This window comes from Metopolophium dirhodum, chromosome 1 (assembly GCF_019925205.1).
Source record: "Metopolophium dirhodum isolate CAU chromosome 1, ASM1992520v1, whole genome shotgun sequence".
NCBI classification, from domain to species: domain Eukaryota; kingdom Metazoa; phylum Arthropoda; class Insecta; order Hemiptera; family Aphididae; genus Metopolophium; species Metopolophium dirhodum.
This window is the reverse complement of record NC_083560.1, coordinates 105,981,561-106,000,488: the sequence shown is the minus strand read 5'-3', so window position 1 is coordinate 106,000,488 and position 18,928 is coordinate 105,981,561. Positions and strand designations below refer to the sequence as shown.

The 18,928-nt window shown below is 28.9% G+C and overlaps 1 protein-coding gene across 1 annotated transcript; it reads left to right on the top strand.

Annotated features, from left to right (window-relative positions):
• Positions 1 to 10,133: 10,133 nt before the first annotated feature.
• Positions 10,134 to 18,526, top strand: LOC132936683 (peroxidase-like). The gene is given in 12 exon segments (XM_061003450.1): positions 10,134 to 10,259; positions 11,574 to 11,676; positions 11,762 to 12,014; positions 12,083 to 12,318; positions 12,390 to 12,554; positions 12,634 to 12,740; positions 12,742 to 12,843; positions 13,124 to 13,686; positions 17,378 to 17,531; positions 17,665 to 17,841; positions 17,916 to 18,105; positions 18,170 to 18,526. Coding segments are annotated over 12 exon segments (2,244 nt in total). The 5' UTR covers positions 10,134 to 10,256; the 3' UTR covers positions 18,361 to 18,526.
• The last annotated feature ends 402 nt before the right edge of the window (positions 18,527 to 18,928 follow it).

Here is an 18,928-nt window from a genome sequence, read left to right as displayed (position 1 = left end):
TAATGCAGATATATTACTATATATGTATTTAGTGTCCACTATATAACTATATTTTTCATTTGTAGAGTAGGTACTAGCGAGTTATTGTCCACAAGTATTGACCATTGGGTTCACCAGCATTATCAGAATCGATATGCTAGAATAAATTTTACATGACCTCTTAAAATTACACTTACATTATGTATTTATGTGAAGAACTTACTTTGATTGGTAAAAATAATTATGACATCAAAACCAGTGGCTTCCTTACATTTTTTAGAATAAATCCAGTTCCCAGAAGCATGTGTTAAAAATATACAGTTTTTTTCATTATTTACCCAATTTATTTGCTCATTGATATAATTTAATTTTGTATTTGCAGTAACTGAATGATTAATGTTTGTTTACACATTTCAATGGGGTCTAATGTGACCATTGAGTTTCTTATAAAAATTTCTTAATTGTTTTGATTAATCTGCTTCAATATTGTTTGTTTTTGTTAATAGTTAATAATTCCAACTAGGTACAGCTTATATTTCAATATTTGATATTTATAACTTAAATACAATCATTGTAAAATAATTTAAATATCTATATGTTTTTCGTTTTCAGTGATATAACTAACAAGTAATTATATTGTGGTAATTTCTGTCTTAAAATTGGACATTAAAAATAAATATTAGGTATATTTTATTATTATTAAGGTTGGTAATAATAAATATCTGAAGTTATAAATTATTATTTTTATTCAAAAAACGAAAATTCAAGAAAATTATGTGGAATAAACACTTAATGTTATAATTTATAATACCCACCTAGCTAAAGTATTTTTAAAGATTATACCTACATTTATTATAAATTAATTTTTTTGAACCTTTTAATTTAATAATGATAAACAAAAATAGTTTATATAATGAGAATAATAAACAAATAAATTGAAATTTACAGTTCAGCATAAAATATATATAAACAAATGAAACTTAATTTTAATAATTTGGTAGGTAATTAATAATTAATCCAATTTTATGATGATCTGCCGTGATAAGTAGCATTCATTTGGTTTTTAATAATATTATGGTTAAGATTATGAATATCAGCTTTTAAAGGTCGCCCAGATGACACCTTTCTTGAACCTCGAGTTAATCCTTGTCTTATTCTAGAAATAGCAGTCAGTTGAACTTTAATTTGGCCTCTTCTTTTGTTAACTGAAGTAAGACTTCTATTTATATTTACAAGAAATGATGTTAGCTGTTGTGTATTTTTTATACATTTTAGTTTGATAGCAAACTTTTCCCCAATTTCTAATGGAACATGCATTTAGTAATCTTCCAATCTATTGAATTCATTTTTTATGTTTTGTGTTACAGTATTAGTCCTTTCAGTTTCATTTTGTACATTAGAAACTTCAGTCAAATTTGAACTGTCTTCTAAGTTAACATTAATAATTGTGTCTATTGAATCATTACTTAAAGTAGGATCATCATCATCAATATTAGTGGATATTGAATTACTTTCTTTAAGGGCATACAACTAGTCAGTTGAGGGACATTTTTCTCCAAGTGCCAATTTCCCGAGTAAATGTCGCTCTACAGATGTTACAAGCGGTGCATTAGGAAAAGGTAAATTCAAATTTTTATGGAGCCATGCCTGATGTTTACAAAAGGCTCCAACAACTCCTACAGAACAATTACACACTCCAATACTTATATTAACTGTGTACTGAACATCATCTTTTGACGAGCTAGGTATTAAAAATAATCCATTACCTTGATTTTTAATTTCTTTTACAGTTATATTAGACATTTTTTTGTATAGTTCAGTATATTTTCTTTGGATTTCATCCTTACGAACATGTACACAGTCTAATATTCTATTGATGAAGTATTCTTCCCATACTTTTGAAACATTCAACTAATGCAACGACATTGTATGCTTTAGTTCTGCAAAGAACAATTTCTTTTAAAACTCTTTTTGATGCTTCAGCATAATTGTTAGTGTTGTTTCCACGAGTTAAGATACTTAAACGATATAATTGAACCCATTGTGTTCTTCGTTTGTAAAAAATTTCAAAACATTTTACAAACTTTGGAAAATCATTTGATAATTTTTTAATATCCAACACAGCTTCTTCCAAATTCTTCTCATTTTCTGCATACATGACCTGTAAAATGTCATTATATTATACTTAGCATACATTTTCTATCTTTTTCATAAAAATCTAGTGTAAGAAATGAAAATCAGAACACCTACTTTACAACAAGTTATAATAGTATAATAACACACAATATATAATTTAAAAAAAACCTAAAATAGTAAATAATAGGTTCCTATATTATGTTTGACAAAATATGTATATAAATAATTATTCTACACTTTTATGAACATAAAAATAGAATGTGAAAAATAAATGTAATATTTTTTTATTAGGAAATGAATAATTGTTTTGTTATAATTAATTCACCATTTAAATTAAAATATCTATAATAAAATATATTACTATCATAGTATAAATAACCTAGGTATTGTTGTTTTTTTTTCTAGGTATGTTCTTATATTTTATTATGAACTAATGTCTAATAACATATAACTGTTATTAAAATATAATTAAAAGTGCAGTCATAAGGAGTTTTGATTTTTAGATAGGTAAATGAATCCCTCAATATGCCATGTTTCAACTAGTAGGATTAATTGCTTATACTTTTCGAAATAACTCCATCAAAGACTGCCTTTTGTTATGGACAATTTGATTTTCTGTGTCAGTTAACCAACGCCATTCTTTCTGACCTACATGAAAATGACATAACTGCTTGTTAGTAGGCCAAACTTCATGTAATGCCTGTTTCTCAGCAACTGAGTTGTCTGTCATGAAAACATAAGGTGCCTGAAATTATAAACAGTGGTTCTTCAGTATAATATTAAGAATCTGTACGTTTTTAACTAATACAAAATAAACTTACATCAATATTCCCAAAACATTTTGGGTATATTAACTTTAAAAAACCAAAAGCTGTTTTGTAACTTTCAGTAGATTGTCCTGGATATAATAATAGTGCTATTGGTACTGCCCCAGCTTTAGTTACTGTCAATAAACAGTGATAGTAGTTTCAAAAGTATCACAACTACTACTACTGTCACAAAATATTACTTCTTTTGAAGAACTCAACATTTGAGCTCTTTTCATTACTAATGTTGAAACAAGAACAGCCCAATTAGACTTTTCCTCAAGTATATTTACAGAAATTCCTAATAAACAATTATAATTATTATGTAATCATGTATATTTAATGATTCATTTGTCAAATTAATACTTTTGACTTGGGTGTGTATTTTCAGATTTGTATTAATTCAACAATGAAAAATGCTAATAAGTAATATTGTATGCTTTAATATGTATTTAAACACTATAAAATTATTAGCATTTGAGTATTATCACTGTAATTTATTACTTATTAGGTACCTACATTGTGCAACTACATTTTATAATCATATTATGATCTTTATACATAATATTATCAATATCTTATAATATAGTTATACTCAATTATGAATTTACCTTGTGAATTATACAATTCAATTTTTTCTTTTAACTTATCCAAAGGAGCATCTACAGTGCCAAAATTTAGGTTTCTCCAAATATTGTGTAGATGGTACACAGTATTTTTAATTGGATTAATAGATCCACTGGCAAGTAATTTTAATGGGCTTTTGTTTTTCATTATTTGATTTTCATGAAATCTAAAAGCTTCATTTGATCCCATTCCATCATCAAAATATTGCATAAATGTTTGCTCAGTCTAAAATTAATATAGAATAATTATTATGTATCTATCAACTAGCTACTTTTAAAATATTTAATAATTGTACCTAGTTTATAAATTATGGGCTCAAAACCAAAAGTGCCAACTTGATATTTTAGAAATATCTTTTTAACATTGATTTTAGTTATTAATAGTCTATAGTTTTATCACAGAAAATGTATTTCGGATTATTGTTTACAGAGTTATACATATTATGCTAAAATGACTCAAATTTTCATATATCATCATCTAGACTTTTCAGTTCAAAAACTATATTATGTAATAACCAACATTGGCAATCTACATGTTAAAATATATTAGTATCAAAAAGTACTCAAAATCATATAACGTACCATATAATAATAACACTGTAATACAATAAATTATCATTTATTTTATCAACAGTTAAATTTCTAAAACGAATAGCATCACAAAAAATTAGCAAATTATTTTAAGTCAAGAATTCATAAAAATTTTTCTTTTTAAATCTAATAAGAATTAATTATAAATATAATAGATTATTCATAAGTTTGTCTACCTTTATCAAAAAAAAAATGTTTATTCTACTGTATTATTTTATATTATTATGCATTTTTAACCCAATTGGACGAACAATATTTTACATTCTGTTATGGGGCTTTCACTTGAACCACTATTTAGGAAAACAAGACCGGTTAATAACGAGGGGCTAAATATATGACTAAAGAATAAATTAAGACTTAAAACGTGTTAGCATGATTATTGTATAGTATCTTATTATCCTATCCGTTATTTATCACACAAAATATAATGCCATTTTAACCCACTATAAGTTTAATTATATCATGATCGATAAAGTGTGTGGTTTTTGTCGATCGACCTGTATAGTGTTGAAATCAAAAGTGTACGGTTTTTGGATGCAACCAGTACTTCTATACCTAAGTAGATCCAGCGTGACGGTAGTGGCGCGAAGCTAAGTAAAAAAAAATAGCGGAGTAGCCACTAACGTATAATAACAGGACACCGAGATTTAACATTGAAAAATCGTCCTAATTTATGTCAATTCTTTGCCAAGCTCTACAGGGCAAACGGATGAACATATAAAGTAGTATGATGTATCAATCGATCAGAAATATTGTGCAGGTGGTAATAGAGGAATTCACTAGCAGATTGGTTAGATAGTTTGTAAGTTATAAGCAAAAATGTTCAAGTACTTTTAAGACTGATTTTGCGTACGGAACAGTGGTGATGGATAAGCGGTGGGTCAGGGAACGAAAATATCGTAAATATCCCCCGACCCGCCGCTTAAAAATTCCCACTGATCCGTACCTACGCAAAATCGGTCTCATCGCGGCGGCGGCGCACGGACGATATTATTACTCTATGGTGACAACTGACAATATTGCAAAAACAAACCATTTCGTGACTTGCACTCGATTGTTCACGACGTGTTTATACTTTTATTAATATTAAATTATTATTATTATTATTATTATTATTATTATTGAATACCAGATAATTAACACATCAACAATAGTCAACATATTGTTGACACATTATTAATTACTGTAAATACTGTAGTGGTTACTTAATTGTATTTATTTAAGTATACTTCTACGTCCTGCCAAATAGTTAAACATAATATTATGTTGACTAAGTATTTAACATTACAATTGATCTTATTTGTCATCATAGGTATTTGTAATATTATAAAATGGCATTTTACTTAATTTCCATATTATATCACGTCTTTTAAAGATTTAATCATTACTAAATTTTTTTTTTTAACTTAGCATTTATTTTACACGGAGTTATAACGAAGTGTTTTGGTGTGATTTAGGTATACGCTCGCCGGTAATACCTTGCAGCTATTACCTTCTATACCTGCATTAGCGGTGTTGCTAAGCTACAGATTGTGTAAACAGCATAACGAATTTTTGTGTGGCCTGCAAAGTTAGTCCGATTAGCATTGCATTGATACCGTGAGTATCAACATTTCCCAACAAAAGTGGTTGGTTGTAATTTCTCTTAAAGGAAACTTTAATGTGATTTTTTGTAAAATGAAAATGTTCAAATGATTTTTGTAGTTCAAAATTCATTTCTAAAATTTAAAAAGTTAATACAAGATTCCCCATTAGTTTTTTAATAAAAAAAAAAGTTTAGCAAAGAGTCCATTTAATTGTTGATAAGCGTTTGATGTTAAATTTTTTTTTCAATTATTCATTATTTACACATTTTTGCAGTTTTAACAATTTTTTTTAAGAATTCTAACTTTTCTTGCGTGTCGTATAAAATTTATTTAACAAATGATGGAGGATAGTACACTTTATAAAATTGTAATTAAAAATTCTTACAAACTATGTAAAAATAAATTATTGGTATTGTATTTCATCTAAATTTCAAACATTTTATATAGTGTTGGAGAAGAATAAATTAATTTCGATATTTATAATAATATTCTCTGCACAATAGATATGCATATTTTAGTTTTATTATTGTTAACTTCGTCATAATCCTAAATAATAAACCGTATCAATTACTGTACCTATATTAATATTATTATTATCGTTCATAAATAATAGCGTTGATTGAAAATAATCACAACGGACTAATAAGTTTTTGTCGTCCTATGGTAATCTATTGTGACATTTTCATAGTTGACAACGTCTTTTTAATATTTTGTAATAATTTTTTTTTTCATTACTATTATAATATGTTATAAAATGTAACGTATCTACAATTAACTATGATAATTATTAATTAATTTCAATAATTTTTTTCAATAAAGAGAAAGTACTTATTTTATTTCGAGTTATTGTATTCACCATTGATCTTAAAATAAAAACATATTATTATTAAACCAAACCGATGCACCAGAAATATGGCAGGTGTGTTTGTGAAGTTGTAACTACAGTCTACCTATAGAAATAATGGAATTTGACCTTGGGTTTCGATTGTGGCAGTTACCAGTCTATTCCCTTGTAAATGTTGTCGAGGGGTGTGGGACAATGAGAAACTGGCGTTTGATAAGTCGTTGGAATTCAGAAATACCTACACGAGAAGTTTTACAGAGCCCGTGCGGGCGGTGTATAACATGTTATAAAATGAGCATGTATTGAACCCATGAATTTATTAACAGTTGAATAATAAAATATACAATACACAGTTAAGGTATAAGTTTTATCTTTACATTACATTGTGTAACAGTTTAATGAATTTATTATGTTTTTATCAAATTATTGATATACGTGGATAATAAAATGAAATAAAATAAATATACGTATAATCCTCATGTAATTATATATCAGTACACTATTTCAATTAAGCACCTACGCAATTAAACCAGAAATGTACAAACTATATTTATTAAATTGAAAAAAGTAAAAATTTAAAACGTAACCCGTAGTAAATAATACATTTTTATGTGTAATACTTTTAAAAATACTAATTTTTGACAAAAAATGTTTACTTATTCAATTTAATAAAATTAATTTGTATTTTTCTTCTTATGTTGGTTGATAGGACAATTTAATAATTTTACAATAAAAATAAAATCCGTTAAAATGGTCCGGAGAGATAAGGCTCTCACACACATACATCAACCTCCCGTATAAATGTTATATAAATCGTATAAGTATTATATCTCAATACACCAAAAAGGCCGACACCACGGCAGTGTCATTGTGGCACTGTTTTCTGTCGTCGATCTAGTTAAAATTATCAATAATTCCATGGGTCGTTAATTTCCGCATGATAATTTATTCTCAGATTTAAATGAATGACTGATGAATCAATCGCAGGCAAATGTGCCAATTTATTGGTGAATTGATTGTGAGAAAAATTGATTGCTTTGAATGTTGATCGTTAAAATCAAATTTAAAAATATTGGAATTATATTTGAATTTTAATATCGTGTAGGTACAATAGTTATGTGGTATCCCTATTTAAACGTCAATTATTTGAATAATTATTTAAATAATTCTCAAATGTTTTTAAAATGATTTGTGTAGGTATATTTTATGTCTGATTTTTATTTAACTTCCATGTTTCGTAAGGGTACCTACCTAGATATATGCAGACTTGTTCGCAGCAAAGTTTTTACCGTTTGTTACTTAATACCTTTACATACACATTATGAACGTTTAATAATAACAACTAAAATTCATTAAAAAAATGAATTATTAATGTTTAACTATTATTACTCTTTACTGGATTATGCACCGTATTAAATATAAATTAAAATTAATTAATTTACACCGTAGTACGGTAATAATTACCTAATTACCTAATTATTAGGTAGGTACATAATATTAATTAATGCTATTATACAAAGTACTTGATATACCTAACATAATATTATAAATTAACTGTCATCGGAATAAATTGATTTAATCTACTGCGTAGTGCGTACCTATGCCGTATTACTACCTATAATACTAAAATAAAATAGTAAAAAACAGTATAATATACTTATAGTAATACCCATCGTCGCAGCTTACAGGATAACAGACATACCTATTCGCTTGGAATCGTTTTTCTTATGCAATGATTTATTATTTATATCAAATTTAACACACCCATTACACTGACTTGCCCAATACGAGATAAACTCGACATCACAATACCTAGTACCGTAGAGTGGTAACCCATACTTCCCCCTATTTTTCTATTCATAATTAATCTGATTCATAATTAACGAACTGAGAATATAATCAGGGAGAAGCGGATGACAAATATATAGTGTAGGTAGGTAGTCTTTGAAGTAGGTACAAGAAAAAAAAGTCATTGGAGTTAGTATTTATATAATTATTAATAGGTACTTAATTAGTTAAATTTAAATATTATACTGTATATTTATCACAAATTACAATTGTACGCATCACATTATATCAAAAAGGCAATATACTATATTGTTATAAGGATACAATTTATTGCAGATACTAGATAGTATCAAAAATAAAATGACAGTTGTATCTGTTGTAGCGTAAAAATTGTAAAAGATTTTACTTTTTATTATAAAGTCTCAGAAATTTGAACCTGGAAATCGGCTTAAATTATCCCTAGGCCAACGTTCTTATTTATGCTGCTGCACGAACACTATAAATCATATAGGTAATACACACCTCGCAATAGCGTAGAACCGGTTCGTGCATTCCTGATTTTCGGTAGTGATACAAAACTCTGCGGCGCGCCGTTATAGCACATTCCTCGACCAAAACGACTGAGGAAAAAACTAGCCGCCGTCACGCACCACTCCAAGGCAAACACCAATTTCTGAACTGCTCATATTCATGATCAGGGGACTAATAATACGCCGAAACATATTAGAGCAAGATACCAATCTTACTTAATGTACTTCCCACACATTTAAAAAGTTTCCACCCCCCCCCCCCCCTACCAATGCCTAAATGTTGAGGTATTTAATTTCTGTAATACTCTTGGATTTAGTTGGAGCACAAGATTTAATAAAAACATCAGATGAGATGTGTAGCTTTCTGAGTCTAAGTTCCTAGATACATTTACTATAAAAATATTGTTTATGGACTATGACGTGTTTATATATTATAAATACGTGATACATTTTAGTATTACAATAACAATCTCCACAAAATAATGGTAAAAGTCTGAGGTACTCTGGGTAAAGCCGCCGTAAAGCTATTGTATAGCAATTTTGTAGCTATGTATCATGTAATTATAACTCTTTATTTTTGTGTGATATAATTCAAGTTACACTTTTTGAGCACGACGACCGAAAAGAAAATGACAAAATGAGTTGTTTTTGTTGATAATTGTGTAAGTGTGTAACCACAGAACAATAGTGTACATATTGTACCTGTTACACACTGTACGGAAATATTTTATTTGAGAATTTTTTTGCTTAGACAACTGGTTAGACTGTAAATAACAAAAAAATGATAACGCAGTATCTTACGGTCACGCTCTTTTGCACGATTATATCTTTAATCGTGCTTTTTCGTTACAAAAAATGTTTTTCAGTCACCACGCCAGGCCTGCGATAAAAGCTATACAATAGCTCAATAAGATGAAATGTTCAGATAGTACCTATATAGGTTCCTAAAACAAATGATAGAAAAATTCTTTATCAAGATATAAAATACGTTGTTCATTTGTACGTGTGTTTGTTTGGCAAATTTACTGGTGTTGTTGGCTATGGTGGGGATTGAGGTGGGTGTGGACCCAATAGGATCGTCGTTCCTACCACTCTATAACCACGGACATCAGTGTATCGACGACGATTCAACGCACCATTGTTTCCACCCGACAAGAAAACAGTGTACATTTTACAGTCAGTTATTAAAAGGCACGCAGTACTGTCTCTCCGTCATGGCGTGAAAATGAATCGTTAAACGTAACACGTTCAATAATCTCAATCATCGGATGTGTATTTTTAGTGTTTAACGACACAATTAATGTAAAGTTCAATCATACGATAACAGCCAGAGGATAAGAATCTGTAAGTTAAACAAAATAATTCAAGTTATGGTGAGTACCAAACCATAATTGGCAAATAACTAGGTTCTAACTTATAAATTATAAGAACACACATCGTTAAAGGGGTCGCTAATCGCTTAATAATAACTGCATATCTACATAATATGTTAAAATTACATTTTTTTTTTTTTTTATAGTAAAGCGATTTTGATTACATTTAGGTACTGATTGATGAAGTAGGATAAAGAAGTATATTAATTAATCAAGAACAAATTGATTTATTGTTTAAAATGTTTTTTTAAATGTTCAAGTATTAAAATATAAAATTTTAGTTATCAATAATGTAAAGCATAGATTTTAATAATATAATCAAATAATATTAATAATATATTATTGTTGGAATTATAAGCAAAACACCCCTATATCATGTATTTTATAAGTAGGTAGTCTATTCACATTGTACTACCATGCTTACAGCAGATGCAGTGTAGTAGGTAAAAGTATTCATTAGAGGTGGGTCGAACTCGAAAAGAGTAGTAGTACAAAGCCAAAATAACTATGTAGGTAAGTCTACATGACTATAAATAATTGATATCTGGACAGTATCGTGTGTTGGATTTTATTTTTGTAACTGTAAAATCAAAAATAACAAGAATTCAATTAAAATGGACATTTAATTTGTACGTCTATAACAAAGTCAAATAAAATTTTTACAACATTGAATATTTACCCAATTTCTCAAGCAGCGAGTTTCTTATTTTTTTCTTGTAATTCAAAAACGAACAACCATTATAAACAAATAGTCACTTTTAATATATCATAATATGTTTATTTTTACTATTTTCTATAAATGACAATATATTTTCTCTTTGTTGGATCAAAAAGCGTTAAAAATCAATACAAGGCTCCTTATATAATATTATCGTTCAATGTTAGTGCTGTAAGGTTTCGCAAGTATAACACGAGGAAGTAAATAGTAATATTTAAAAAAACTCGTTGGACCTAATTAAACTAATTTTGGCAGATGCAACAGTTATTGTCGTATCACTTTTAATCTATTATGTTCCCGTAGATTGTTGAGCTATACAACTATTCAACGTAGAAATACCCATAGTTTCTTATTCCTAATGGAACTACTAATTGATATCTTACCTTATTAATACAAAAATAAATTATGAAAAATCCATTACGCAAAAACTGATTATGGAGTGCGCACCTAGCTTTTCCTAATACGTAAAATAAGCCCAGCTATGCTTTAGAATAAGCCCTAGTAACTAAATTTGAGTGCATTCAATATAATAATTCTTTAAATAGTTAAATAATAGTTATATTTAATAATTATATATTTTCTTAAAATTATTACAGTTTATAATTAGCAATATGGTTTCCTCGATATATATACATCTGTGTATTTGTATGTTGGTAGTCTTACCATCGTGTTACGGAGAAAGGGAGTTCTATTTTAAAGGTATAAATACTGAAAACTATACCTTTAGTTTTGATTATTTTTCATACAAAATAGTAACAATGGTTAAATTTAATTGTCTTTATAGAGGATGGTTTGAAGATCAAATTAATCGACTGGTACCGACATCTAGACACCAGAGATTTAAATAATTATATTCAAGATGTTGTCTACAGAATTGGAAATCGTACGAGAGGTATTGATTTGAGTATGAAAATTGGAAGCCTAGACCATGGACAACTGATCGATTCTCAGCTTTCCGAAGAATTATATTCAGTATATTTGCATGCTGGAATTATTTCTGAAGCTTCCTCCTTCATAGGGCGTGAACAATGTCAAGGGTACTTACAATATAAATCTCATTAAAAAAAAATATTCTTAATATGCATACATTTAACGACCATTTCAGATATTATGTTACTTGGGGACAATGTGCCATACACTTATCGAAAGTGAAACTAGACAAGACATCTATGGGTGAGATGTGTTTGTCCATGTATTACAACAAAACTGCGTGCATCGGGATGAACTTGAAGTATCGTAGTCCTGACGGTTCTTGTAACAACTTGAAACGTTCTTTCTCGGGAAAAGCAACCACGGCTTATAAACGTTTACTGTTTCCTTACTATAAGAATGACTTTGATCGTAATTATTATAACATTATAATTTAACATTGTGCGTGTTCAATAATGTGATTTCATTTACCGGCCATACAGGAGTTATGGATCAATCTAATTGGGATATCACACCTAATCCTAGAAGGCTAAGCGTTGCATTTGTCAGAGATGAGCACTCGCCAGATGACTTCAAAACGATGGCAATGGCGTACTGGACAATTTTTGTAGGCCACGATCTATCTCACACGGCAATCTCTATCATGAGTAGGATTAACACATAATACCTAACCATATATATTGATTGATTGTAACTAATGCATGCAAATTAATATTAAATCCTTAGTGAATCGGAAAAAACCCGTGATATGTTGTAATGAAAACGATAATAAATACGGTCCTGATGACACAAACGAGTTGTGCCTGCCAATAAGTATACCGAATGACGATCCTTTTTTTTTTTAATCGTAAAAGGTACTTCGGGAATTATTGTATGAACTATGTGCGCTCGATGCCAGCGGTTCGTTCGGATTGTACTTTTGGACCCAGGGAACAAGTAAGAGCCATATAAGATATAACTCCATATCCATAAACTTATATATATATATAATAATTTATAATAATTAAAATAATGTAAAAACTAACAGATTGGTTTATTGTTCTTACATTTTTAATTTAAATTTAAAAAGGAAATCAATCTACAAAAAAAAGCAATGTTGGTTTGAGTGGTGCACATTTTTGATATTCCTATTTAGTGTTGAGAACTAACTTTTCCAATTCCCCCAAAATCATAGAAAATCACAAATTTAACTTCTTAACATGGTTATTTTTCGCAGATGAACCAAGCTACTCATTATTTAGATGGGTCGATGATATATGGTTCGTCGGCGAAACGGACGTGGTCTTTGAGGACCAACTTTGACGGCCAGCTGTTATCAAGCATGTGCTGCGATAACAAGAGCCAAGGCGACCCGCTAGAGCCGCAGTATATGCCACTGGAAGACACCGAATCAAACGCCTGTCAGTATGGCAGCGGCACGTGCTATAGGGCTGGTGACACCCGGGCAAACTCGCTTCCTCAACTGACGGTTATGCACACATTGTGGATGAGGGAACACAATCGGTTGGCCAAACTTCTGTCCCACGTCAACCCGCACTGGGACGACGAACGTATTTTTCAGGAGGCCAGGAAAATCGTTACAGCGTCCATACAGCACATTACTTACGCTGAGTGGCTGCCAGCGCTGCTTGGGGAAAACTATACCAGGCAGAACGGGCTTGAACTATCGAAGAAAGGGTATAGTAACGCGTACAACGAGACCACCGACCCGAGCGTCAGCAACAGCTTCGCTACCGCAATATTACCGTTCGCTAATTCCATGATTAGCGACATAATTAGGTTCGTGTACACCTGGTATAATAATATTATAATTATTACTATCGTGTTTAGGTGGGTTATTTCGCGGTGATGGTCTTATAAATAACTGTGTACAACCATAGTAATTTAAATGTGTTTCATTACAACATTTAAAGTCAATGTGTAAGTGCAAAAACTGTTAAGTTATCTTATTTCATCCCGGTGAACCTGTTACCGGCTTTTGATTTCTAAACAGTGACCTACATAAATTATTAAACAAATATCAAAATCTAAAACAAAATTATTTTATTAAAATGGAAATGTACTTATGCATTTAATTTAAGTTGATTTACATATTTACAAATTTAGGGAAGTATAAATTGTAAATTCAGTTAACTTCAGCAAATTATTACAAATAAATAAACTTTTATCATTGATATTTAATTTATACTCACCTAAGTATGTTCATAACAATATTCAGTGTAGATATACATAAAAGAAATCATATCTATTTCCAATTTAAAAAAGTGGGTAAGTGGATGTTCCTCTGCTGTACAGTAGATAAATTGGGTCACTGTTATGGATGGTGTTAAATTTGAATTTAATGATATAATATCATTGTTTAACAAACACGATTCTGAGCGAAAACGGTCAGTCGGCCTATTATATTACCAAGTATATTTGATGATATTATTGTGAATAAAGTAATTGATATTTTTACCTATTTAAATGGAACCTTGTTTTAAATTATCAGTTTTTAGCTATAAAAGTTGAACATTTTATAAATTTTTAACTACAAAATAATTATTAAATTTTAAATTTGATATATTTTGTCATAATTCGAGCTTTAAATGTTTATAAAAAAAATTTGGTTCTATGTATTTTTAATATTTTTCAACTGCTATTGTAACAATATATCAAGGGCCTTGAATACATTTTCACGCTTTTTTACTCAACACATAAAACTAAATTGATATTAATAGAAAAAAAACTAAAAAAATTGAAAACTGACAATGTCCAAAGAACAGCTCAAAAAGGGTCAAAATATTTTCAAAATCGAATGGTATATAGCCGACAAGAACATAAAACTTCTGTGAAATTTTCATTTGTCTATAGTTCTTCGTTATTGAATTAAAATATAATAACAAAACCGCTACATAAGAAATCGAATGAATATCCAATATTGTAAAATTATATTTTTCAAACCCATATAAAAATTAATTTGATTTGCTAGTAGACATTTTTTTTTTGATAAAGGTAGACAAACTTATAAGGGATCTTGTATTATATTAAAATTAAAAAATTTAAGATCTAAGATTAAAAAAGAAAAATTTTTTATGAAGTCTCAACTCAAAATAGTTTGCTAATTATCGTGATTTTTCCCATATTTTGTCAAGATTTGAACTTTAAATACTTATAAAAAAAAACTGTGACTATGGATTTTTAATAGTTTTTAATTGGCATTGTAAAAATATAGTAGGAGCCTTGTATTACATTTCCAAGCTCTTTTACCCAACAAATAAAGTTTCATTGATATCCATAGAAAAAAAGACTAATAAAATTGGAAACTGAAAATATTCCTAAACAGTTCAAAACAAATCAAAATATTTTGAAAATTTTATCGTTTATAGAAAATACAACTTTCCGTCTTTCCTTAATTTTTACGTTGTTTTTCCCATCGCTTTTGAAAAGTATTGTGAATTTTAGAATTTGGTCTTTCAAATGCACCAACCAAATTCACTTTCCCATTGAACAAGATACTCTTGAAGAAAATCGAAGCAGTTTTACTGCCCCAAAACGTAATAACAGAAACAAAAAAAATGTTAAAAAAAAAACACATCATTGTAAAATCAATACATTCATCGTTCCACTCAGAATTCTAAAAGTTATAACTAAATCTTTATTATTTTGTAAAAATTAGTACGCTTTTAATCTCTGGTGTTAAGTTCCTCGTTGGATGCTAGTATGTTCCTACTCAGAACAATATATTAATATTCATGATATTTTTAAACTAGTAAAATCCTACAACATTTTCTGGTAAATACATACATCCAAACAAGAATCGTAGGATCTAATATAACTACCTAACCTATTTTCCCGTTTAGGAAATAACATAATATGTTAAATTTAATTAAATATTATGTTATTTATTATTTATCAACATGTTGGAACTAACCTATGCATTAATTGTAACCTACAATATTATAGTCATACAAGTGCCCACATGCTTCGGACCTTTGACGCCTTAATCTCCTACGCTTAAAATGGATTTTTTTTAAAAATTAGATTTGCGCTGTTAGGTTTTCTCAGGTACGATAATATGGGTTTGTCGGTTATTCGTTTATTCCTACTAAATTTTAATGTCTAATGATTCCATAATAAAAAATATCACTATTTGGTTTAAATAAATCTCAATGACTATAAGTACAATGAGTACCGCAACTGTTCTTTTTTAAATTGTAGGAAGTTAAAATTACTGAAAAAAACTCAAACTCAGTTTTAGGCTAGGAACATGTTTATTTTATAAAAAATATTTCACCTTCGCGAGCATAACACGGGTGTTGACCAGCTGCCCCCCCCCCCCCCCACAGCTGTTATCGTAATTTGAAAAATATACCAGTTACCCTCGACCAAATGCACCAGTTGCCCCAAACCGAATGTACCAGTTGCCCTCACATGTTAATATATACACGATTACAATATACTATTATAGCCTGTAAAATAGGGGAGGTAAATACACAAATAATAAATAAAATTATAGTAAAATAGTATAAAATGAAAGAAAAAAATTCATATATGCTTGGAATATAATATACTTACTTAATATCGTATTTTTGTAATAATTACTGACAAAATAATATGAATACAATTGTCAATAAAATAATTAATATTATAATTACTTGAAATATTACCCATACATTACTTTTAATCATCGTGTGTATGTTTCTATTAAACGTAATATATATTATATATGTTTATCTAGGTGGTTTGGGGGGGGGGGGGGGAATTGGTATAAAAAAGGTACATTTGGGGGCAACTGGTACATGCCCGTCTAACACACGTGTGACATAGGATTATAGACGTGTTCTTTGCCAAACATACCAATTTATCTAATGAAGTGACAAGAATTCTAAAAACAGATTTGAATTTGTCGTCAATTCTACTTGAAATTTTTGATTTTTTGACTCAAATTTCTCCAAAAATTAAAATACCGCAATCTTTTAATTCCTATTTTTTAACGTAAAGTTATTATAAATTTCGCAAATAATATAAAAAATGTTGGAAAGTAGATTTTGAAACTTGACGACAAATTCATATCTTTTTTTAGAATTCTTATCCCTTCATTAGAATATTTGGTATGTTTTTCAAAGGCCAAAGAACACGTCTTAAATCCTAAATCGTGCGTGTGTTAGAGAAAGAGAGCAAATCAACAGGTGGAATAAAAAAAAAAAATAAATAACTTAAAAATTGCTAACATATTATTGCAGCTTTTGCACATATACTACATAATATAAAAATATTAAATACAATTATATTGACGACTGTCTACATTCTACAAACTCTACAATAAGTATATTATGTGCCCACGTCAAATTTGATTAGGTAAAAAATATAACAACATATTGAGATGTCGATTTCTGTGCTTTTGTTTTAAAAAGAATCATCACATATAGTCGTGTTATGCTCCTTTATCCTACTTATCATGATTAATTTGTGTGTACGATTTGTTTAGCTTATATACGGAAAACCGAGAGATCAACGCAAGTCTTTCACTAAAACAACATTACAACCGACCAACTTATTTAATAATGAATTACATTGATGAACTTGTCAGAGGGCTATCTACTCAAAATACACAAAAAGTCGATATGTTATTTACTGAAACGGTAGGTTTTTGAAATACAATCAAAATAATGCAATGACATTTATACAACTCATAAGTAATGATGACATCATACATATTACAGATTGTATTATACGTTTAGATTTTCTAATATAAGTGATTCAAATTTTTTTCAGCTTACAAATTACTTATACACTGTTCATCCAGAAAACAGGTTTGGAATGGACATTTTCAGCTTGGATATACAACGAACCCGTGATCATGGTATTCCACGCTACACAAAATTTAGAAAATATTGTGGACTAAAAGACATAGAAAACATGAAAGATTTGTCTGAGATCATGGTTGAAGGTGTAAGTTTAAAAGTATTTGAAATATTAAATAATAACATACTGATTATTTTAATTCTGTATATTATAATATTTAGTCAACTGAAAGACTATTGAAGCAGTACAAACATTGGATACATATAGATTTATTGGTAGGTGCATTGTTTGAGAAACACGAAGAAGACTCAATGGTTGGCCCAACGATGAGATGTATCATTAGAGAACAGTTTATAAGAACTAGAATTGCAGATAGATATTTTTACGATTTACCAAAAGTATTCAATGAAGGTTAGTATATCTGAAATATTTTTAATGAATGATCTTAATTTTAACTATATTTTTTAAATTTAAGATCAACTGACAGAAATCAGAAAAGTGACGCTTGCGAGAGTCTTTTGTGATAACAGCAATAACATAACAATGATGCAGAAACAAGTATTTTTAAAACCTGAAATGGCTGATTTGCAACTCTGTAATTCCCAATCAATTCCAAAAATCAACATCAATCACTGGTCAGAAATGGTCGATACATTTCAAAAATAACCTCATACAAACCATTGGTGTATTTATTTTGAATGTATTAATGTTGAAAAACAATATTAATAGTTATTAAGAGTTATTAGTTTTTTTTAAATTTAATAACCAATAATTATTTTCTCATCTAACCTTTTGGCATTATACCAATATGTAATGATTTTAATATGAATTATATAAGTCCATATTTAATATTTAATAGATTACATTTTTGACTGTTTAAAATACATTTTTAAATTATGATAAAATATGTAGGTACAATAAATTGTCATCAAGCTAGTGGTTTTACAATGGTGTTTATTTATTTTTATATTTTTTTTTATTTATCCTGTGTACAAAATTTCTACCAGAATGATTTATATTATAATATAAATTCAACTGACAGGCTATAATAAATAGCTGCTCACCTTAGCGTACATATGTGCGGACTAACGGTAGACAAACAATAGGTACTCACGTAAATCGAACTTGTATGTGCTACTCCCTTGCTATACACAAATACAAAATTGTGCTCCGGGTTACTTCACCCAAAACACACATACAAACTCTCGTACCTACTTTAACTGTACATAAAAAT